Source organism: Rhinolophus hipposideros, assembly GCF_964194185.1.
Source record: "Rhinolophus hipposideros genome assembly, chromosome: 11".
Taxonomy (NCBI): Eukaryota; Metazoa; Chordata; class Mammalia; order Chiroptera; family Rhinolophidae; genus Rhinolophus; species Rhinolophus hipposideros.
Window position 1 is genome coordinate 82,312,686 of NC_138057.1, and position 23,189 is coordinate 82,335,874.

Below are 23,189 nucleotides of genomic sequence, written 5' to 3' on the forward strand. Positions count from 1 at the left end.
TGCTCTGGACTGTCTCCTTTGATTTCTCTCTTCTCCCCCAGGCTTTTGCCTCTAGACTGTAGACTGGCTGCCAGGTTAGGGGGGCACTGCGTGGGGGCACAGGTCTGCAGGGGCCTGTGTTCAGGACGGAAGACGGCACCTGACCCCATTTGTCCTGGTGCAGACCCTGCCTCCTTCCTCAGGGACAGGCCTTCCTGGTCTGACTCAGCCAGTCTTGCCCATGCCATCCCTGTGCCCCATCCCCTGCTGCCCTCTACTTCGGGCACCTGTAGATGGGGCTGTGCCCCCCGCCCCCCGCCAGGACTGCTACGTCCCGTCACTACCCGGCCATCCTTCTGTCTCTCTGCTTCAAGATTTGGGGGTAGTTTTCTCTGTCCTGTTGCTTTCACCTTGTAGCTATGCCTCTGCGAGAATTCCTCCACTGTCATTTCAGTTAGGATTTGCGAGGGGTGACAGACAGCCTGTGCTCGTCCACTGTCCTGCCGGGGCAGTCCCTGTGCCCCTCCAGAGGAGGCTGCGACCCTCTCAGAGTCCTTACACACTCAGCCCCTGGAGTCGGCCTCACTTCCGAGCCTCTGACAACTGCAGCACCTCTAAAGGGAACGCCAGGGTCTGACTGTCCAGGCAGTGGTCACAGGCTGCAGAAACAACAAGCCAAACATGCCCGTTCGCCATCAGTGGTGTGTCCCGGCTTATTCCATAGGCCTCGTCTCGGCGTGCCTCTCCGTCCCTGAGTGTCACCCACCCCGGGGGATGGGCCTGCGGAAGTCAGTGCTGTTTGTGTCGTTTCAGGCCTCTGCCACCTCAGGAAGTTCAGGGACGGGGAGGACTGGCCAGAGGAAGTACCCAGCGTTGAGCTGGACTAGCCTGTCTGGCTTAGCATTTGGAACCTGAAATTACCCTCCACCAAGGACCACACTGACCGCCTGCGACCTCCCTTCTGCTCCCAGATGCACAAGCAGAATCTCAGGACGCCTTCTGTTCCCTCCTGTGTGTAGGACACGTAGCCACAGTTGCCCCGCAGCCCTGGTAAGGGCTGGAGGAAGAGGCACTTGGGCTCAGAAACGGTTCCGTAAAAGAACGCCGTCAGGGTAAGCATCGTCGCCATTTAAGAGTTACACTGAGTGCAGCCGGCCGTCTTTGCCGCAGGACACTTTCCTCTTCAGTGTCCAGGGCGTCTCTCGAAGCCCAGGGGCGAGTTCCTGCCACATTCATCGCACGGTCCCTGGGAGATGCTGGAAGAAAAGCACGAGACTGCCTCAGGAAAGAAACACTGCCGCCTGCCGTGCAGCGCCCTGCACTCATGCTTCTGAACCCAGAACGGTGGTTCATGGGTGCGGCAGCGTGGCTCAGTGCCCCGACGGACATGTGGCGTGGGCGAGCAGTCATTCTCTTCGGTCTGGAGAGACGCCCTCGTTACTTCAGTGAATTTCTCCGTGGCAGACGGTGCCAGCTGCACTGGATTCCTCTGGCCTCATGAGGACTACGAGGGGTTTCCTGCAGCCAGAGGGACTGGCTTTGTCCATCAGGAGGGACGAAAGAGCCACCACCATCGCAGAACTTGTGTTCCAAATGTGACTGGTCTAGACTCACCAGCCAGTGTTGAAACTGACTCATGAATTTGGTTTGGATTTTTAGTGCGCGAGTGGCCGGGTCAGACCCACTGTCTGCAGCAGCGGGTGGCCACGCTCTGCGTACCAGTCCAAGCTGTCCTCCGCCGTGGCTTCAGAGCACAAGCCAGCCGACATGCTTCCTGTCACCTGGGTGACATCATTTCAGGAGTTGGTAACATCCTGAACAAAGTGGCTTAAAATAATTTCTTGGGAGAAGCTCTGGAAGCTGGTGTTTCTGCCCCTGGCTTTTTTCCACACTGAACCTTCAGAAGTGCGTGTTCGCTCACAGCCGAACAGACCTGCAAAGGAAGCCCTCCTCTTAACTCAGAGCTTTAAGGCTTCATTGACTGTTCTTAAAACTGTTCCCACTCTTGTTAAGTCTAAAGAGACTGAAAGGACTTAAATATTTATAAAACTCATTAGGAAATAATCGCCGTAGGTTCTGCTGGGGAAACGTAGTTTGCTTGGTGTTTTCAATCTCAAGTAGGGTTGTGTGGATGTGGAGTGTACACGGGTCCTTCCCGTTTTCCTGGTTACTTGATCATCTAGGAAAGACCCACAGAATGTTTTCCAAAATGTTTCACAGACTCATATGCCCAGACCCCATTGTTTCTGTCACTTTGGGAAAGGCCAGGCCTTGTTGGGGCGTCTCTTGTGTCCCGAGGTCAGTGCCCCTGTGCTTCCTGCCACCCGAGCCCCACTGGGCGTCCCCTGCTTCCTGCAGCCCATTGTTCTCTGTGTCAGCGACTTTTGATTCAAGAAGCTTCCTCCAGGCAGGAGCTGCTATTTTTCCTAAATGCAAATTGTTAAATAAAATATTTTGCGCCCTTGAGCGCCCTCACCTGTGGTTTGTGTTTGTTTATTGAAGCCAGTGAGCTTCCTGGCCAGGCGGCCTCAGTGTGACCTCACTGCTGGACTGTCTAGCTTCCAGAGGTGGCCTGGACCCTGCAGCTCCGCAGACGCCTGCTCTTCCAGGGTGCAGGGAGGCTCCCCTCTGCTGGCTGGTCGGTGGGTGGGTTTGCTGTGAGAACCCATCCTGCCACCTGGGTGAACGTGGGCAAGGAGATGCGCAGGGGGCACGTGTTTAGGGTTCCATTTATAGGACCCGTCCAGGCTGGGCAAATCTGCAGAGACGTGGGCTGGGGAGCTGGGGAGGGCGCTGGTCCGCGGCCCCCGTGGCCCCCCAGCGGGAAGAAAGCCGCAGGTGGCGGCCTCGTCCTCGCTTTGCCCATCTGAGTCCTCCGGCCGCCAGGGGCCGCTGCGGGCACCGGAACCGAGCCACCCTGCCCGCCGGTTGCCCGGAGCAGCGGCCGAGGCCCGCGGGGCTGAGGGGCGGGCGGCGCCGAGAGGTGGGGGCCGGGCTCCGGGGCGGGTGGTCCCTGGGCGCGGAGCTGGGGCGGGGTGGCCCCCTGGTGGGTTCGGGGGCCCCGGGCGAGGTCCGCGGTGCGGTCTGGTCGAGGCGGGCGGCGCCCGGCTCGGCGCGGGGGCTCCTGCCCTGCACGGGTGACGTCGGGCCGTGGGGGCGAGGCGGGTGATCCCGGGCGGGGCGCGGGGTTTCTGGTTCGGGGCGCCGGCCCTTGGACGCAAGGTGACCCGTGGGCGGGGTTCGGGGCACGCGTGGGAGCGCGGGGTTCCTGGGGCGGGGTCCGGCACGGGGTGACCCCGCGGCTGCGCGGCGGTCGTTGTCCCCGGAGCCCCGCGGCCCACGGGCCGGGTCGCAGGCCCTGAGTCCGGGCCTTTCGCAGCCGCGTCGCCGGCCCTCGGGGCGGGCGGGTGAGCGCGGTCCCGTCCGCAGGTCTTCACCTTGGGGGCGGGCTTCCCACTGAGTCGTGCCGCGGCCCCCACGGCCCCGCGTCCGGGGCAGGCGGCCCGTGTCGAACGCGGGGCCCGCTGAGCCGAGGCGGCTGCCGGCTGTCTGCCCTCACGGCGCCGTGGCCGTCTTTCCGGAGCGTTGACTTCGCGGCAGCGACAGCAGTTTCCCTGGGGCGCGGTGCGGGGCGCGGTGCGGGGCTCCGTGACGCCAGGGCCTCCAGCATGCAGCCGCGGGGCCGCCGCTGCCCGACCGCCGCAGGCCCGGCCGGGAGCCCACTCCGCCTCTCTGCTCTGTGTTTCGCCGGGGACATGTGACCGCGCATCCCCGACGCTGGGCGGCCTGCAGCCCCCGGAGAGTCCGCCTCCGGCTGGGCTATGCCGTCCAAGTCGGGCGGCCTGGGGCGCTCGCAGGCGCCTCCCCCGCAGCCCCCCGCCCACGCACGTCCGCGGCCAGTAGGCAGAATGCTGCGGGGCTACCTGAACACAGACAAAGACCTCGCCCTGCGCCCCGGGTCCCCGCCTCCCGACAACAAGAGTCCAGCAAAGATCAGCACTGAGGACCCACAGGCTACGGCAAAACCCTTCACCCCAAAGCCGCCGCCACCGAGGCCCAAGCTGGAGCGGGCGCTGTCCTTGGATGAGAAGGGCTGGAGGAGGAGGCGTTTTCAAACCAGCCACGAGGACCTGGCCGCCCAGAATGGGGCCAGCCCTTCCAGGGGCTCCTTGCAGGAAGGAGTCCCCGGGCCCCCCACCCACACTTGCTCCCTGCCCCGCCTGAGCACCTCCTTGCAGGAGATCCCCACGTCCCGCAGGGCCCCAGGCAGAGCCCGCGGCAGCCCCTCTTCATTGGGTAACAGCGCCTCCTTGGACCTCCTGTACCGGGAAGGCGCCTCGGCCCGGAGCACCCCAAGGCTGGCCAGCGGGCTTCCCTCCTGCCCGCAGCCCGCCATGGACTGGAAGTTTGCCTCCGACTCCCTGCGGACGGCAAACAAAGTGGACGCGGACTACAAGCTCCACCTGCAAACCAGGCTGTTCCGGGCCCACAGCAGCCTGGGCCCCGGCCAGCCCCCGAGCCCCCTGGCCTGCGACCACTGCTCCCTGCACTCTGCCAAATCCTCCTTCAGCCTCCTGGCGCCTGTCCGCGCCAAGGACGTCCGCAGCAGGTAGGGCCTACTGGGTGGCGGGCATTGTCCAAGGCCTTCATTTTAGGGTTTTAGGGTCTCCATCAGGCACCCCGTCCCCCAACTCCTTCCCGGACGGACACCCCTTCCTTTGTGTTTCAGTACCTCTCAGGCTCATACCTGGGAAGCAGGTGGCGTGGGCGCAGAGACCGCCTTGTACACTGTAGCAGGCTTTTCTTTTTCTCATTGCGTGGATGGCCTTTGCCAGTGTGTTAACTCTGCCCCTTTGCCTGGCCTCCTGCAGGACCCGAGATGCGTTTCTGAGGCTTGTTTTCACTTGGCCACTTTGCTAAGGAGGCGTGCTGTGTGCATGCTGCCGCTTTTCCAAGACTGTCACTAGAAGTCCGGTGGGGGGGCTGTCGGTGACCACGGCTGAGCCACATGGAGGGAAGAGTGCCCAGGTTCATTCACTGCAGGAAGGGGACAGCAGGCAGGGCCTAACCTCCAGCACGTTGCTTCTAGCAGGGCCTGTGATTTCTCTGGTGTTTGGGGACTCGGTTTGCTCAGTGCCCCACCATCGATTGGCCTCCCTCTCGGCCCCCACAACCCTGTGGCCAGGGGGCTCATATCCAAAGTCTTGGTTTCCGGGCTTTATGGGGCTTTAATATTTAACCCACATTGACTTTCTCATAGCTTGAAAAGAACTTGGGTGCTGCCCCCACGTCTCCTGCTCACGACTCCCAAATGCATGTCCTGAGGCCACAGCCATGAATTCACCAGACTGGGGGGCCCAGAGATTTCTGAGCTTGCCTGTCCAGGCCCACGACCTCTTCTCCCCAAGCCTGGGCCTATCCTGGGAGCTCGGTCCTGGGGCCCGTACTGTGACTCAGCAAGTCATCCTGTGCCCTCCCTGCCCCCCCCCACAGCCCTGACCTGACCTGTACGTCTGTTTCAGCGCCCTGCCAGGGATGGGGGGGTTGGTTGAAGCACATGTGGGGCCCAAGAGGCATGTTCCTGCAGCTGGCCCATCCCTGGGTGCGTCTGTTCAGACCCCGAGTTCAGTCTGTCCTCTCTCCACAGGAGCTACCTGGAGGGCAGTCTCCTGGCGAGCGGGGCCCTGATGGGGGCTGAGGAGCTGGCCCGGTACTTCCCAGACCGGAGTGTGGGCCTCTTCGTGGCCACGTGGAATATGCAGGGCCAGAAGGTAAGCGGCCCCTCGGGATGAAGTTGGGGTCCCTGCTGCACCGCACAGGTCTGCCTCGTGCCACCAACTGCTTGTCACCCCCCCCACACACACCACACGCATACCGTGTTAGTCACCGGGCAGGAGAGCACTCTTTTTTCTAGACACTTGATTGTTTTGAGTGATTTTCTGTTGACAGCAAGTTTGAGAGGAAGGTACAGGACTTCCCCGAGCCTCTGCCCCCACCACAGCCTGCGCTCTCCTAATACCCCCTGGTTGAGGAACGGTCACCCAGAGCCCCCCGTTTGCTTTGGGGTCACTCCTCTACACCCCCATTCATGGCAAACATCAGACACCGGTATCCCTGTCTGCGTCTCCCACCGGCTGGGGCTCCACTCCCTGGACCCCACGTACCCCACCTGGAGCCTGCCTGTGAGCTGGGGCGCCCAGGAAACCTGTTGAGATGAGCGTGGAAACCTGGCATGAGGGGCGCTTTGCACCCCAACAGCCGCAGATGAGTTGGCAGGTGGGGGCTTGCATACTGATTTCTGGGCATTTGCTCCTGGGGGGCCCACGGCCACTGTCCCCGCCGGCTTCCTCTCCAGCTCACCCTGTGTGTCCCTGGGAGCCCCTTCACATGGCAAGGTCTGTCCTCAGGTTGGTGGTCTCTGTCACCCTGCATGATTTCTGGGAGCCAGGCGTGGACTTGTTCTAGACAGCAGGTGGTTCAAACTCAGGTGGGGTGAAGGCAGAGGAGGTGGTTCTGCCTCACGTGGGGTCTCGAGGCCATTTCCTGAGTGCCATGGTGTTTAGTGACCTGAGAACGGAGGACCATCCCTTCGTGTGGCTGTCCTGGCTGACATTCGGTGACAGGCCCTGGGGATGAACAAGGAAGCACTGCCCCTGTGACGAGGGGGTGACGTAACTGGGAGCCCCCAGAGACACCGGCCTGAGTGGTGGAAGGGAATTACTCCTGGGTGGTAGGAGGAGGCAGGTGCCCAGGATGGTGGCTCTGCTGTCCCAGGGAGCCACCCTGCCTGTCCTGGGCTGGGAGGGCTTGACGGGCCAGAGGCAGGTGGCATTGGGGTTGCAGGGTGGAGGCGTGAAGAGGGCTTGGGGTACTCACCTCCCTCGGGACCTGCTGCACCCCAGCTGCATGGCCACCCTGGGGTGCAGTGGGGGTAGAAGTACAGGGGAGAGGGCCTCTCCACCCACATGTGCATGTGGGGGGTACACACTTAGGGGCCATGCTGTGGCCAGGTGCAACAGACCAGCAGCGTGCACATGGGCTGGGGGACGTGGCGACGGAGGGGGCACGGGGGCAGCCTTGGTGAGGACAGACTGAGGTGGAGAGGGCAGCCTGCCCAGACCTGGGGCTCCCCGGACACGGCTCCCCTCCTTCCTGAGAGCCCGCGGGGTCCCTGGGACGAGCAGGAGCCCTGTGTGCTGGGCCCCATGCTAGGTGCTGCTTTCCCACAGGAGCTCCCCCCAAACCTGGACGAGCTCCTGCTGCCCGCTGAGGCCGACTATGCCCAGGACCTGTACGTCATCGGGGTCCAGGAGGGCTGCTCCGACAGGTAGGCCCTCGTGCCCCCACCCCCGGTTGCCCCAAGCCTACTGGTCCCTCCCAGGGACCAGCACTGCTGGGGTGGGCCTTTGGGGCTGAAGCTGCTGTGACCTGAAACCCCATGTGGGTCAAGACTCTGGCCGCTGCAGCCAAACCTGGGCCACACCCACACACTGCCTTCTCCTCAAATGGTGACTCGGAGAATTTAAAATAAATGAGATTTACCTTCTGGTCAACAAACATCTGATCTGAGAGATTCCAGGCTCAGCAAAGAGCAGCTCAGCCACTTGATCCCCTCCAGGCTGCCAGGCCGACCCCTAAATGGCATCGCTGGCCTGCCCTGGGGACTGGGGGCTGCTGCTCACCTGTCCGAGGTCTGGCAGCGTGCATGCGGGGTTGCTGAGGTTCACCTGGTGAGGGGCGTGGGCTCCAGGCAGCACACGGTGTCCCTGCTGCTCATACAGCAGCAGGAGGCCTGGCCAGCGAGGACACTTGGGGGAAAGAGGCTCTGCTTCCGGGGACCCTGGCCTCTAGGTGGCATGGCCTCACCTGCCTGGCCTGGGGCTTTTCCCTGGGCCTCCACCAGGTGGGCTGGGAGCTCCCGTTGGAGTCTCAGCAGGGGTTGTGACCCAGCCCATGTCACTAGAGCCTTTTCGAGGCAGTGGGAGAATACGCCTGTGATGTCACTGGAGATGGACAAGGAAGCCAGTCTCTCAGGGAGGCCCCAGTCTCTGGCCCAACAGACCCAGCAACCCCTGTATTGCCCATCACCACTCTCCCTGCAAAATGAGGACGCTGTGTGTGGGGCCCCTTCTCGGGGGCCAGGGACCAGGGGCAGGAGCTGGCAGCCCGTCCCCTCCCTAGGCCGGCCTCTGCTTCCTCCCGCAGGCGGGAGTGGGAGACGCGCCTGCAGGAGACGCTGGGCCCCCATTACGTCATGCTGCACTCGGCTGCCCACGGGGCGCTCTACGTGTCCGTGCTTCTCCGTAGGGACCTCATCTGGTTCTGCTCAGGTAGGCCGGCCGTCCCGTCCCCCTCGGGCATCCAGAACGCTCACTGCCAACCTCATGGGCCCTCGCCTCTGTCCAGGGAAATGGATGCCTGCTCGCTGAGCCTGGCAGTGTGGCCGCCATGTGGGGCCTTCGGGCTGCGGTGTGGGGGCCTGACATGGGACGTCCCAGCCCAGGTCAGCTCTGCCTCCTCTCCCACGCAGAGGTGGAGAGCTCCACGGTCACCACACGCATTGTGTCTCAGATCAAGACCAAGGGGGCCCTGGGTGTTGGCTTCACCTTTTTCGGCACCTCCTTCCTCTTCATCACGTCCCACTTCACCTGTAAGTCACGTGCACCTGCGTCCCAGGCATTGCGTTCAGACAGTGCTCCTTTCCCTGTCTCGGGAGGGAACGGCCTAAGAGGCTGTCCGGCAGGCAGGGTGCCAGGGCCCTTGGCTAACCTCTCAGGCCCCACGGCCCCGGGCCCTGAAGAGAGACCCTGACACCTGGGACGGCGGCCTCCGTCCTGCTGGCTCCACTCTGAGCACCGACAGCAGGCCCCCCTACAGAAAAGCGTGGGGTGGGTCACTGCAGGCCCTCGCGTGTGACGAGAGCCTGCTGATGTGGGGAGGCGGGGTCTCCACCCGGACTCATCCCCAGAGACCAGGCCTGAGTCAGACCTGCCCCTTAAGAGGTCCCCCCCCCCCGCTCTGTCCTTGCAGCCGGCGACGGGAAGGTCAGTGAGAGGCTGCTGGACTACAGCAAGACCATCCAGGGCCTGGCTCTGCCCAAGAATGTGCCGGACACCTGCCCCTACCGCTCCGACTCAGGTGAGCCTGGCCTTGTTCTCGGGGAGTGCAGTGGAGACAAACTGTTCAGAGGATTTGAGAACCAAGGTCAGAAAAGTTCAAAAAGTCACTGAAATAAAGCGGGCTTTGAACCGAGGAGTGGCGCCTGGCTCCTCACAAGTGGTGACCGCGTCAGTTCTTAGTGGCTGGGCAGACGGCTGGACACCCGTGAGGCCCCGTGGCTTCGGTCCACGTGTGGCGTTGTGGCCAGCCGGGGTCTGCCTGCTCCTCACTGCCCACTGCCCGCTCTGCGTCCTGTCCCCTGGCTGCCGTGATGCTGGGCATCACGGCCGTGGGCAGTGGGCCGGGGGTCAGCTGTGAGCCTGAGGGCGACTGTTTGCGGTTGAGATGGCCATGTGATTTCTGGATTGTCTGTCGCTGTTTGAAATGAAAGAATGAACATCATGAACTCGGATGTCAACCCAGAAAGCTTTGGGGGCATGCCACCCCCATAACCCTGAGCCCCCAGACAGCCACTGGGCAGCTGCTACCTGCTTCTCTGCGGGGAGGGTCCTTGCCTCACTGTGGCTCTGGGGTCAGGGGACACAGACCGATCCCTGTCACTGAGGCATGGCGCCAGGGGAGGGTAGGCTCATGTGCTTTCGGTTTATGTCCCAGCGGACGTCACCACCCGCTTCGACGGGGTGTTCTGGTTTGGAGACTTCAACTTCCGCCTGAGTGGGGGGCGTGTGGCCGTGGAGGCTATCCTGAAGCAGGACCTGGGCGTGAGCGTGCCGGCCCTGCTGCAGCTCGACCAGCTCACCCGGGAGATGAAGAAAGGTGAGGCGGGGGGAGGTGAGGCCCTAGCTGGGAGGGGGTGAGGCCCGAGCCCCATGCCGGCTGGTCTGAGGCGGGGCCTGTGCCGGCCCCAGGGTCCATCTTCAAGGGTTTCCAAGAGCCGGACATCCACTTCCTCCCATCATACAAGTTCGACATTGGGAAGGACTCGTACGACACCACGTCCAAGCAGAGGACACCGTCCTACACGGTGAGCATGGGGGGCTCTGTGGGAGCAAGGTTTCGTGTGCTCAGGGCTTGGAGCAGGGCCTCCTGAGCCACGGCTTCTGACTCGCGTCCAGGTGAGAGCAGTGCCCTGACTGGAGGCCTCGCAGGGGGCCGTCAGCACGTCCAGCGAGCTGGGTCAGACAGCCTGGATGTGACTGTCAGCTGGGGCCAGGGTCGTCCTGAAGGCTGGCTGCCCGGCCCTGCTCAGAGGCCTGGCTGGCAGTGCATTCCTGCTTCCTGTGTCGGGGCCCCTCCAGGCCCAGCCTCCGTGTGTGGCTCTGGACAAGCCCCCGCAGGCGGGTGTGGATTTGAACATGGCTGCCTCCTGCTCCCATGGGGCTGGGTGGGAACGGATGTGGCCTAAGGGCAGTGAGGGAAAGGCCTGAAGCACAGCTGCCCCTTCCAGCACCTGCCAGGACGTGGGCCTGGGGGGCGGGGTTCTGGGAACCCTGCAGCAGACTGGGCATCATGGCCTGCCCCGGGACCTCCTGCAGGACCGGGTCATGTACAGAAGCCGCCACAGGGACGACATCTGCCCCGTCAAGTACTCCTCCTGTCCTGGGATCAAGACGTCTGATCACCGACCTGTGTATGGCCTGTTCCGGGTGAAAGTGAGGCCAGGGAGAGACAAGTCAGTATCCTCCTGACGGGCCAGGGAGGGTGGGGCTCAGGTCCGGGGGGGGCGGGGGTCATGGCCAGGGCAGATCCCTTACCCACTCCTGAGGGGTGGGTGCCATCTTTGGACCTGGGTATATGCCGTTTCTCAGGTCCTGACAGCCCAGACAGGAGCAGAGTTCCGGCAGCCCCACGTGGAGATTGCTGCCATTGGTTGATCTTTAGTGACTGTCACTTGCCCTGTGCCCACGAGGCTGGCTGGACCCCCTGCTTTTCTCAGCAGAGCTGGCCTGGCACTGGCTTGCTTCCCGTGCCCGCTCTGGGGCTGGGGCAGGCCGGGCAGCCTGGAAGGACCAGGGCCTTGGCACCTCTCAGGTGGTGGGACCATCGCTCCTTGTTCCTGACCGTTCTTTCCTCCGCAGCATTCCGCTAGCTGCTGGCAAGTTTGACCGCGAACTGTACTTGATAGGAATTAAAAGACGGATTTCCAAAGAAATTCAGAGACAGCGAGCCCTGAAGACTCAGCACTCCAGCACTGTCTGTACCGTGTCTTGAGGACGTTTGCTGGAGGGCTGTCACCTACCCTGTAGGAGGGAATTTGACCAGAAACCCCCGACAGGATGGAGGAGGTTGTTGTTGGGACTGACTGCTCGGCCTTTGGGGACGCTCATGAGCCACAGCTGGAGGCTGTCCTGCTTCCCTAACAGGAACCCAAGGAGGCCAGTGACCACGGCAAGTGGGCCCTGAGGGACAGCACCCCACCCCTGACCGGAGCCAGTCTGCTCACTCACAGGTGGCCACTGCAGATACCCCACTTCCCGCCCTCAGGGTCTGCGGAGCTTGGGCCTGGACATCGGCCATGCCACACCTGTCAGTCACTCAGTGGCAAAGGTGGCAGCTCACACATGGAAACCCAGCCGCAGAGCCCGCACTTCCGCCAGCCTGAGCTCTCCCAACTCCCCCATGTTTGCATGCCCGTGGCCACTCGAGTCCAGACCTCCATCCTCCCAGCGGGCCTCCCTCACCTGAGCACAGGGGGCCTGGTTCCTGGGAGGCTGCGCCGTGGGGTGACATGGGGCCCCAGACCCCATGGGACACATGCTAGGACCAAGCTGAGGCCGAGCTGGTCACAAGGCTGAAGCCAGACAACGTCCAGGGAGCGACCGTGGTCCCCGCTGCTGGGCCGGGATGAGAGCGAGGCTGCGGTTTCAGTGCTGCCCCCTGGTCTCAGGGAGCTCGTCTGAACCCCCTGCCCATGCCACCTCCCTCTCCTCTCGGCTTTGCTGGTTTTAGCCTGTTTGCTCAGGTCAGGTCAGCCGTGAATGGGGTTAATGGAAGCAGTGTGTCCCTGGGCCTGAAGCTGCTGGAAGCTTCAGTGTCATCACCCTGCCATGTTCTGGGTTTCGTTTTCTCAAAGGGTTTAGAGCCCGTTATTGCTCTTTCCGTCTTACCCATCTCTTGGAAAAAAAAAGTATGCTTTGAATGTGGGCAAATCTAGGGGCATTCAATCTAGTCTTTTAAATTATTTATTTTTCCATAGTTATATTTTTAAATAAATGCACATACTGAATCTTAAACCCTTGAGTCCTAGAAAGAACCAGTCTGTACGCACGCCCTGTTCTCAGCGTCCCTGTAAGGCAAGCCGCCTTCCACCTGCTCCCCACCGGCTGACGGCAGCCCCCCCCCTTCCGCCTCTGCTGGGTTTGCTCCCTGACCTCAGGTGTCAGGAAAGCAAACAACTCGGACGTGAGCAGGTAAAGTCGGTTCTGATGAGTATAACCCGCTGTTAGAGTATCGGTTTCCACAGAATGAAATCAGTACACACGCAATTTTTTGCTACAAATGGGAGGCATCCTATTGAGGGCACAGCCAAGGCCATCTAACCCTAGAGCTTACTCAGATTGCCTGTGTAAAATCCTGCTCAAATTGAGAACGTGCTGTTGAATTGGGAATCAAATTCACTGAAAATTCCTGTTAAAAGATTTTTGTGCCAATGGGGCTGGAAGTGGGATTTTATGGATCCTTTCTGGGCAGTTTCTCTGACTCAAACCATGGAAAAGGGATTTTAATGTGACTGAGGAGACCAAGCTCTGTCTGGGGCAGTCGTTATCCCATCGAATCATAGTCAAATTAAGTGCTTTACTTAATATCAGCCCTTCGGTTGTAGATGGATGGCATTTCACTTGGAAAGTTAAACATTCAAATTAATGCAAATGAAGCGGCCAGTCTCTGGAAAACAGGCTTCATAAAGAATTGTGAAACACTCGTGTGTGAGGGTGGTTTCTGAAGTCAGGCTCCCGTTCCCAGACACGCTTTGCTGGTGCCCTGCTCTGGGCTTCAGGGTGACAGCCAGCCTGCCCTCGGGAAGCACGGTGCTACCGGGCAGGCAGACAAGGGAGAAGACGGCGGAAGTACGCTGAGTACTAGGGGCTGTGAGGTGTGGCCCCAGGGAGCAGCGAGGGACATGCGTGGTGACATCCAGGGAATGGAGAGGGTGGTCCCGGCTGAGGGGACAGGAGTGTTCCACACAATGAGCAGGGAAGGTGGCCAGCAGGGAGAGAAAACTTCCAAAACAGACACCTGTGTCAGGTGGTTAGCAGTTAGTTCTAGAATGTTCGTAAAGCTGCCGGGTCGTTAAAAGCCTAACTCTCACTGTGCAGCTTTGAGAGGCTACGTGAGGTGCATCTGACTTGGCTTCTTTGAGCTGTTCCCATCTTAATGCATGCGTCGTGGCAGCTGAACTGGTCTCTGCGCCAGTTCCCAGGTGGTGACCGTGGGCAAGTGTCACAACGGAAAGTGCACTGTGGGACTATGCCCCGATGGGCCCATCCCGCCCCAGTGAACGGGGCGGTGCAGGGCCCACAGCCCCCGCAGGCTGGCGTGCACCGTAAAGGCCGCTGAAGACCACAGGACAGCAGTAACGTGTGCACATTTATTCAACTTCCTTAAAAAAGGCCTCTGTCTGGTCCAAACTGCAGAGACTGGGCTTCTTAGGGTTTCATAAAAGATGACGTCGGGACCAGTCTTCTAGAACAATCTGCACGACCCTCAGCCACGGCAGGGTCCAGGCGGTTCCCAGGCCCCCACACATGGAACTTGGGTGTTCTGCGGGTGCCTGAGTTTGAGAACCACAAATCTATCCTATTTGACCAAGGTCACTTGACCTTTCGCTTGTGCAACACCCACACGCCCGAGGGACCTACAGCTCCTGAGTGTTCCCCATCTTTGAAAATGTGGCCACCGACCACCAATTCCAGGAACCCCCTCGTACCCGTGTCCTGACACCTGAAACCAGAATGCACCCTGCAATTAAGGGGAAGAGGGTTCGCAACGTGGGGTCAAACTGAAGGGGCACAGGGACAAAGGTCTCCGGCCACTTTCGCACCTGGTGTCAGGGAAGCTGCCTTTGACAGCACCGTCCTGGGTGGGAGCCGCCATTTCCGCTGCGGTGTCAGCAGACCATGGGCCTCGGCCTTGCCCTGGCACCATCACGGTCCTCAGTGACCATCACAGGAGGTGGCGGCTCGGTGTGGGTGGCACAGGCCTGTCAGGAAGCCAGGCAGGGCTCTGACGGGCCCACCGGCCTCGGTGATGATAGTTTGGTGCTTTCCCACCCTGACCGCTGGACTCGCGAGAGGTATGACACTGCCCTGGGTACCTTGGCTCAGCTGGGTGAAGGCGGGCATTTATTCTATGACTGGCATGCTCAATTCTGAAGGAGGGGCTGAGCGCACTCCGGCCACACGAAATGCGTTGTTCAAGATGAGGAGAAGCGTCCTGAGGTTTGCTCTGTTTGGATTTGTGCACTGAATTCACCTCCAAACATGCTCTGCAGCTCTTGTCCCTCTATCGGAAGAGCCGGTAGGTCCGGGGCAGGCGGCCGTCCCTGCTGGACAGTGCCGCCTGGATGTGCTCGTACGACGGCAGGTCGGCCAGGTCGCCCAGTGCAGCCACCGCCGGTTTCCCACGCAGCATCTTAGAAGAGACCCTCCTGACGTCTGCTGGCTTCACGTCGCCTGGCAGAGAGCAAAGGACAAGAAGCCTGATGCCCACATGGTTCTGTGTCTCCATGTCGTGCTGTGGTCACTAAGCGGACAGAGAGGACAGAGGGGACAACCCAAGGGGGGCTGGTCTGCCGGTGCCCCCCCACCTGGCAGGAGGAGCTGAGCGCTCCAGAGGCCCCAGGTGCAGCCAAGTGTGCACCGGCGGTCATGGGGCGAAGGACAGCGAGTCCTTCTTAGTGCGTGGGCAGGTGTCAGCGGTTTAGAATGATTTCAAACGCAGCAGGACAGCCCGCCCAACAGGAGCTAACGGAAGTGAGAGAGAAAGCTCCTCGTCTCTTGAGTGTCCCATGTGACGGGTCAGGGCTGCGTGCACAGCTGGGGAGGTGGCAGCACCCCGAGCAAGAGGCCCGAGGGAGACCGGGCAGGTGGCACCGCCGAGTCTGGAGCTTCCCCAAGGGAGGACGAGGGTCCCCGCAGCGCTCTAAGCCCAGGAGACAGTACGCGGCTGTGTCAGCTTCACACCAGGTGACTCACGTCATGACAAACCCTCTGGGCTCGCAGCCCCTGAGAACCTGACGACACGAAGAAAAACTTGTCCCCCAGGGCCACAGGCAAATAAAATATGACGTACCATCGGAGGAAGCCCAAGGGCCTCCTGCAGGTCGTTCGTGGGAGGCCAAGACACCTGCCAGAGCCACGAAGGGCAGCACTGCCCCTGCCCCTGCCCCTGCCTGCCCTCCAGCCGCAGGCCCGCGAGCACACACTCACGGATGAGCGCACACAGCTCGTGCGGCAGCTTTCGGGAGCGGGTCGCCAGCACCTGCCGTCCTACGTCCTCGAAGATGACAGGCCTGGACTCCAGGTTCATCATCAGCATGGACATCAGCTGCGTCTTGGCTCGCTCCAGCTCCACCTGAGGCAACAGCCAGGCGTGTGGCAGTTCCCAGTGGGTCCCCACACCGTCATCGGGCACCGCCACACGCCTCAGCCAGCACAGTGGCTTGTGAAAATGTGCCCTGCCCCCAGGCAACCAAGGAAGACGGGCTGCCCCTGTGCCCGTCACGAGCACGTCCCACCAGGCTTCCTCATGCGCGTTTCCTGGGGCGGGGCTGGCTCTTGCTTTCCAGAGCCTTCACCACACTTGAAGTATGGAGGAAACGCGCTTCCCTGCAGCTCTTGTTCACAGTTAAAGTCACCCCGCAGCACATGAAAGGTCAAGTTTCAGACACCCAAGCTCTGGGACCCAGAAGCTGGGCACACGTCGAAATCACGAGGAAATGAACCCCAGGTTCCAGAGCTCCACCCAAACCCCAAGGTTCACTGCTCCTGGGGAGTCCTGAGGAAACCAGCTCCGCCTACCAACTGCATCCTGAGCCCGTGACCAAGCCTGGAATTGAAAACCAAGCCCAGCAAACTTGGTCCATGGAGTCTAACCTGCAGTTGGAGGGCACAGGACGTCGGGTGAGAAGTGCCACCCGACGGACTTTGAAGAACAAATATGACACGCTCGCTGGCTGCTGAAATTCTGTCACTTCTTTAAATACAGTAATTCTTAATTTAGGGCAGGCCTCTTTAATGCTTGCAACTTCAGACAAATAATAACATCGCCCTTAAACTGACTCCATGTTAGAGGAAAGTCCTGTTTCTCCAGCAGGGCACTAACAGAATTGTGAACGTTCCTATTTTTAAAATAACGCTGCCTTTTGTGAATAAAAAGGGAATATAAGATTACCGCAAAAAAAGAGACGTGCAGAAAATAAATTCGAAAGGAGAAACAGAAGTGCCAATGCTGGAGGCACAAGGCCTCGCCTGTGGGCTTATCTGGTACCGCACGTGAACATACGTGTGTGCGCATCTATGCACGTATACATGTGCGTGAGCATGTACTGTGCCTGTGTGCACAAAACCTACCATGTGCACCAGCTCCAGGCCAGGAAGTAACAGACTTCTGAACATGGATGGTTACCAAAACCTGAGCTAACAAAGCGAGAGAAGAAACCCTTGCTTAGAACACAGCAGAGCCTGCAGGAAGCTAGAAAATGCTATGAAGACCAGGGAGGGCTCCCCACAGGGAGCAGCTCAGCCGCGGCCCCAGGCCACCCGCAGGCTGCACTCTTCTGGCGGGGACACTGGCGCGGGGACACGGAGCACAGCCCACCCTCTGTGGGGGAGCTGGGGCATAGCGTTCTGCTGTCCTTACCGTGTCCACGGTCCCAGCCATGGAAATGAACTCCTTTGTGATGATCTCCACCATTTCCCGGACCTCGGGGAGAGAGGGGGAGTGACGTTCACCCAGCCGCAGGGGCACGCCCTGGTCCCCAACAGCAGCTGATGCTCCTGAGACACGAGCCACGGGGGAGGCGGCAGCCACGTGGCCGGGTCCTCACCTGCCTGGGGTCGGCGCTGGCGTGGATACACAGGAGGCCCGTGTCCTCGTAGCTATGGTGGTAGGCTGTCGCGTTGTACATCCAGTGGTGCCTGCAGGGACAGGAGAAAGGGAGGCCGGCAAGGTGCTACCACGGCCAGATGGCCCTCGGCTGGGCCTGGTGGCCCCAGGGACAGCGAGGGGAAGGCGCCGCCCACCTGTTGAGCACGTTGAGGTACAGCCTGGTGAACATGCCCTTGCCAGGCCCTCCGGCCGAGAACGAGCCACCGCCGCCCATCATCATGTTCAGCACAGCGAAGGGGATGAAGTCTCCCTCCTGCAGGGATGGGAGGGCAGGCTCAGCAAGGGACACCGCCCGGGGCGCATGCGTACGCGGGCCCAGCGGGACTTACCAGGAAGGAGCAGCTCTCCAGCCCGATCATGATGTGTGTGAGCTCGGGGAACGGGGCAGGGCCCGGGCTGACATTGGACATGTCTCTTTCCAGCTGTAACAGGAAGAACGGACAAGGGAACCAGGCCTCGCAAACGTCCCAGGTCAGCTCATCTTAGGGAAGGCCGTCCTCGCTCGGCCCCCGGGAAGCTAGCCCCGCCCCACGTGGGACAGTGTCGTGCTGAGAGCAGGGGGTGTGCTCAGGTAACACCATGAGCACAAGGCCTGTCTAATAGCCTCAGAACAAATACACAGACGGACAGAAAAGAGTTCGTGTACAGCCAGGGCCCACAGCCCGAGACCACAGGTCTTCCCAGGTCGCTTTACCTTGACGACCCCTCCGGTGTACTGTGCTACGGAGCGATCCACGTCCACCGCCGTCTGGCTGCCCCAAGCTGGCCGGGTGCCCACCAGGTGCTTTCTGGCGCATTCCACCAGGTTGTCGTGCTCGACCCCCACGCCCGCCAGCACCATGCGCTCAGGAGTGTAGTAGTTGCGCAGGTAGGAATGAAGCATCTCCCGGTCAATCTTCACTATGTTTTCCGTGGGGCAGAAACGGTGGAGACCAACTGTGTTCTCCCTGTAAGCAGCCTGACAAAGGAAGCGAGAGCAGCATGAGTGACAGAGACACGACCAGCTTTCATCAGGCAAGATGGGCCTGCTGTGTGCCCACTGTCCTCAGGGACACCCATCAGCTACGGCGGGGCAGCGACAGCTCTGTGTGTTCAGCAAACAGTGAAGTCTGTCTCTCTAGAACAAAAACTCATCAAATTGTAAAATACCAGGATCATTCTAGAGATGACGTGGGAAGGACGTCGTTACTGGAAGAATGGAGTCAGAAATTAAGAGCGTCTGCCAACAGCCGTAACCTGCGAGGACAGCAGGCAGGCAAACGACCCCTCCGACTGCCCTGGCGTCGGGGCCACCGATGCGGTGATCTGCCTCACCTCATGAATCATTTCTGTGAGAAGCGGTTCCGGGTCAGGCCGCATATTGAGGTCCTCCAGCTCAAACTGGATAGCCATTCGAGCCATCTCAATTTCTTCATCTGCAAAAGACCCAAAGACACAGATCAGACTGCAAAGGCCAGCACGGAGCTGGGCCTGGCGTCCCCGGTGAGAGGGTGCTGGCAGTCTCCTCTGCCTCCATCTGGGGCACACGTGTGTGCGTGAGGGGGAGAGTGCCAGGTGGGCAGTGACCTGGCGGAATGGGGCCTCTCGCCCACTGGCTCTGCCACAAAGCAACCCGCTCAGCCTGCTGCCCCAGGGGCACTCAGGCCTGGACCCACCCCGTCTGTGAGGATAAGACAACGATGGCGAAGGTGCCAATGTCAGCTCATAGAGCAAGGACCAGAGAGATCGAACGCAGACCTAACGCCCTGGGACACAGGCCAGGCTGCAGGAAAGGAGGCGATCAGACTGGCTGGGGCGGCCAGCATGGCCCCCTCCCAGCAGGGAGTTCAGAGTCCTGCCATTTGCAAGGCCGAAGAAGGGAATGGAGACAGAGACATGGCAGTTGGGGTGTTTGTAACAGTCAAGATGCCCTTCCGAAATGAGAGCACCAATTTTAGTAACATGTTGAAGGGTGCAGAGAGCTGTCCCAGAGCATGAAGCACCCAGGACTGTCCCACTCATCGGCGTCCCACTCCCCCATGGGGTCCCATCCCCACCGGCCCCTCACATGGCCTGGACGCCCACCTGTTAGCCTAGGGTGCAGGACCACGTCAGCCAGCAAGCCAACCACCGTGTCTAGGCCCTTCGAATCAGCAGACACAGCATACATGGTAGTGTCTCTGGAAAACACCAACAACGCCGGGCACCGAGGTCACGACAGGTGCACACAGCGGGGCCTTTTCAGCAACGCACATCCAGTCGGCACAGTGCTTTCCTCTTTCCCGTCTCACAACGTCAACTCCTGGCAGGTGGGACCCACAGCGGATACAGGCTGCGCGTGGAGGAAAAGACACGCGCAGCGAGGACGAGAGCCAGCTGAGGTTTCCTCAAGCACAGGCTCCCTCCATGGTGAACCATTTCATCCCGTAGTCTGAGCGTCTCCTGCATGAACTCGCTGCCCGTGTGGGAACGTGCCTGGCCTTAGATGGCGGGGGACAAGGACTGGCAGTAGCATTAGCTCACAGCACGCAGCACTGGTCAGGCAGGGAAGGCATATGACAACCACAGAACCACGAGACGGAGCAGAGTCAAGGGGGAGACCGTGCAGAACAGACACCACTGCCACGCGGACAGTGAGCCGTGGGGCGAGGGGAACACAGCCACCAGTGCCTTTGCAGAGGAGCCGCAGAGCCACGTGGGACAGCGGCAGGGGCAAAAGCCTGAGCAGCGTCGGGGGCAGGACACGGGGCTGCCTGACCAGGAGTTCCCTGGAGAGCTGGAGGAGGTTTGAGGCAAGAACACAGAGGCGCTAACACCAGGCGACGCGCCTGAACTTCACTTGTTGGGCAGCTGGGAGCCGGAGGTTTCTGAATATATTTTTTTGAAAATGTGAGTATGTTGCCTCCACACTAACTCTTATTCTTCGCACTTAACCTGCCTTTTATACATAACGTTCATCACTCAGATTTAGACAATCAACCACTTCACACAGTGTGGTCTTGTAGGCCCATCTCCCCTTGCCCTGAACAGAGCTTTCTGAATGCACTCCCCACGTGGGAGACATACCCCCCTGCCCCCATCCACAGCACCCACACCCATCTGTGCTCCAGCTACTGGGCTCCCCATCCCCAAACACATCACTGCCTCTTCCAGGCTGAGCCTTTGCACCTGCTGTTCCCAGTCTGGGCCTCCTCCCTTTGTTCCATTTGGCAAAGTCCTTCAAGAACCAGCCCCAACGTCAAGTTCTCTATCATTCCTTTCCTGACTCCAGACCAAGTTAGTTGCTCCCACCAGCCTTGGTTCCTGGATCTTGTGTCCATTACCTGGGCGCAACCTTCTGCCCCATCCATGAGCATCTTGCGGACAGGGCCTACTGTGTCCCCAGAGCCCAGCCACTGCCTGGCTCCACTCACAGGTCAGCAGCCCTCTGAGGACTGCGTGGCTCTGTGTAAGTGTTGCCACCCGTGTGTTTTGCCCACCCAACTCTCGGCCCTGGCCAGGGCTCACTTCTCATCGTTGATCCAACAGCCTCTCTGACGGGAGGAGCTCAGTGGGACTCTGACCACAAATGAGAACAGTCCCATGTGGATGAAAAATAAGCTCGTAAGTAAAAGCTGGTGTACCTTGACGTCTGGCAGTCGCAAATACCCCCGTGCTTTTCCAAGGTAAGCAGGATTTCATCTTTGCTATCAAATTGACTAGTGGACTAGTAAAAACAAATAAGAAAACCTAGTTAGGTTTCAGTAATCCAAAACGACCCCTGAACTACAATTTTTAAGAAGAAATTTTACTTTTGCTTTCAAAACACAGAAAATCAAATTATCTCGTATTGTCATTAACTTGGCAACCTAATCGTTTATTAAAGTAACAATTCTAAAAAAGCAAAACTTAATAGATCCTTCCCAAGGACAGTCTCAAAATTCACAAATGGATACTGACCGAAAATGCCAACTTTTCCAAAAAGTGAGCAATTCCACTAAGATATTTCGCTTCATATCTTGATCCTGAATTAATAAGAACTGGCAATAAAAAAAACAAGTGACAGGTTAAATCAACATTCAAAACAAAAGATTTAATCAGAAAAGACCTTGTAAATTAGAACCGTGAATATGACTAACTGGCCAGATTTACTTATATGGGGGTGAGGGACATATTTGTCATCTTGTGATGAAGGTTTTACAGCTATCCACATAAGCCAGCATTAACGGAACTGTACACTGTATATCTGTGGTTGAAAATTTATAATTACAGAAAGGTAGAAAAAGGGAAAAAACCCATCACCAAAACAGCCACCATTCATACTTTGGTTACTAAGCTTTCAGGTTTCACAGCATGCTTTTTCACTCGGGATGCAACTCATAAATGATATACTAATTACAAGTGACAGGCGACTGTTGAAACCAAAGGGACCTCCCACAACAGTACGGACGGTACTTACTTCCTACCGTACAAAACTGTCCGAACTTATTTTGGGATGCCACGCGAAGCCCGTTTTCCAGTGTGGTAACTTTGGTTTCAAACTTTTCCTGTCCATCAACTGTAGCAAAAACGGGCTTGGGTACTCCAGGTAAGGGACAGGAGAGGGGGATGTTGGGATAGGCTCCACCACTGCTAAATTGTCTGTACGCAGGGGCTCCAAACCTAAAACACAGAAATGACCCAGTTACAAATGCCTTGAGGTGACGGAACCTGTGGTGACCAACTTCGTGCAGTCACTCGTGTTCTGTCTGCTCTATGATCAATGTCTGCCTTTCTAAAGGAGAGACGCAGTGTTGTCAAGAGCACTGGGTGCAAATCCTGCCTGGGCCCAGGGACCAGTGGCACGTTGGCTCAGTTATTTGGGTCTGAACTGCCATCTCGGTACGAGCATGTCAGGGAGGGGGCCGTGCAGGTTAAACCAGTGCCAATACACACAGCACGTAGCAGAGCACTGCCCCTGGACGGCCCCACTGCAGACTAAACAGAAGCCGCACCCTTGAAGCTGGCCCGGAAGGACCCACAGGGCCTGGCCCCCAAGTCCCCATCCCAGCCGTCTCTGTCTCTCAAACGCCCCTCTCCCCCTGGAGGTCCCAGCCCCATACCTGGAACACACCTGTTCCAGGTGTGTTCACCATCATCCCCAAAGCCTCTTCTCACTGTTCCAGCCCCCCCCACCCGCCTTCAGCCGCACTCGTCACGTGGCCGACCCTTTTCTCAGCCTTCACGCCGCTGTAATGTCACGTGGTCAGAGAGGTTGCCCCTCATGGTTCCACCCGGAGTTAGTCTCTCCTGTTATGTCCTATCACTGAACGCAGCTTACTCCCTTCAAAGCATCGGCGTGACTGCGGAGACTGTGTCCACTGCCCGCGGACGGCGACTTCCACCGCGCCCCCGGCCCCCCAGAGCTCGGACACAGTGACGGGTCAGCACGTGTGTGCTGCCTGCATGAACGTGGCCGTGGGAGAAAGGCAGGCCTGGCCACCGGGGCGGGAGGGCGGTGGGGACGCAAACCGCCAGCTGTCAACCGGCGAGGGCGCGGAGCACGTCCACCGAGGGCGCACAGGCTCCGCGTGGCCTCCCAGCGGCCCGCCCGGCGGCCCTGCCACGTGACCTCCGCGAGCCCCGTGGGCCCGGGGGCGAGGGCGGGGGCGGACCCAGCAGCCGGGGAGAGGGGAGGCGGACGCGGCCGGGGCGCGCGGCGCCGGGCAGGGCAGCGTCCCCGTCGCCTCCGGGACGAGGTCGGGGTCCCGCAGTCCGAGCCCGGCCCCGCGGCGCCGCGTCGGGGCGTGGGGGAAGCAGAGGCGGCGCGTCCCGAGCCACGCGAGCCGCCCCCGCGCGCGGCCGAGCCCCGGCCGGCGCCCCGCTCACCTCGGCGGCCGGCGGCCCCAGGAGCGCGAGCCTCGCAGCAGCCGCGCCGCCGCCAGCACCACCGCCGCCATCGCGTGTCCCCGCCCACCCCTTCTGCCGTCACTTCCGGGCCCGCCGGCGCCCCGCCCCCGGCGCCCCGCCTCCCCGACGCCCCG

At 60.1% G+C, this 23,189-nt stretch overlaps 3 protein-coding genes across 11 annotated transcripts in view; 2 read left to right on the forward strand and 1 right to left on the reverse strand.

The window, feature by feature from the left end:
* SEC16A (SEC16 homolog A, endoplasmic reticulum export factor) overlaps positions 1-2,456 on the forward strand; it is a 30,218-nt gene extending 27,762 nt beyond the window's left edge. For all 6 annotated transcript variants that reach the window (XM_081066856.1, XM_081066850.1, XM_081066851.1 and 3 more), the window contains one exon: positions 793-2,456. In XM_081066856.1, coding sequence (XP_080922982.1) covers positions 793-856 — 64 coding nt within the window. In that variant the 3' untranslated portion in view covers positions 857-2,456. The remainder of the gene's footprint in view (positions 1-792) is intronic.
* Positions 2,457-3,105: 649 nt separating this feature from the next.
* INPP5E (inositol polyphosphate-5-phosphatase E) lies at positions 3,106-12,330 on the forward strand. The gene is made up of 10 exons (XM_081065242.1): positions 3,106-4,588; positions 5,627-5,750; positions 7,209-7,306; positions 8,185-8,309; positions 8,510-8,629; positions 9,010-9,117; positions 9,754-9,915; positions 10,008-10,123; positions 10,635-10,771; positions 11,178-12,330. The coding sequence occupies exons 1-10, from the start codon at positions 3,801-3,803 to the stop codon at positions 11,308-11,310; spliced, it is 1,911 nt and encodes a 636-aa protein (XP_080921368.1). The 5' UTR covers positions 3,106-3,800; the 3' UTR covers positions 11,311-12,330.
* On the reverse strand, positions 12,290-23,129 carry PMPCA (peptidase, mitochondrial processing subunit alpha). 4 transcript variants are annotated; one of them, XR_013994369.1, is made up of 15 exons: positions 23,035-23,129; positions 21,626-21,828; positions 21,127-21,206; positions 20,811-20,893; positions 19,273-19,367; positions 18,523-18,623; positions 17,903-18,166; positions 17,538-17,630; positions 17,343-17,461; positions 17,147-17,237; positions 16,960-17,022; positions 15,528-15,672; positions 14,414-14,771; positions 14,141-14,299; positions 13,675-13,870 (listed from the first exon to the last, which is right to left on the reverse strand). XR_013994369.1 is itself a non-coding variant. In XM_081065243.1 (13 exons), exons 1-13 carry the CDS (start codon positions 23,103-23,105, stop codon positions 14,602-14,604), a joined length of 1,578 nt encoding a protein of 525 aa, XP_080921369.1. In that variant the 5' UTR covers positions 23,106-23,129; the 3' UTR covers positions 12,290-14,601. The 4 variants fall into 4 exon arrangements, 1 of the variants encoding a protein (XP_080921369.1); XR_013994367.1 differs by having other exon boundaries at positions 12,306-13,870; positions 14,141-14,771; XR_013994368.1 differs by having other exon boundaries at positions 12,995-14,299.
* Between the last annotated feature and the right edge of the window lie 60 nt (positions 23,130-23,189).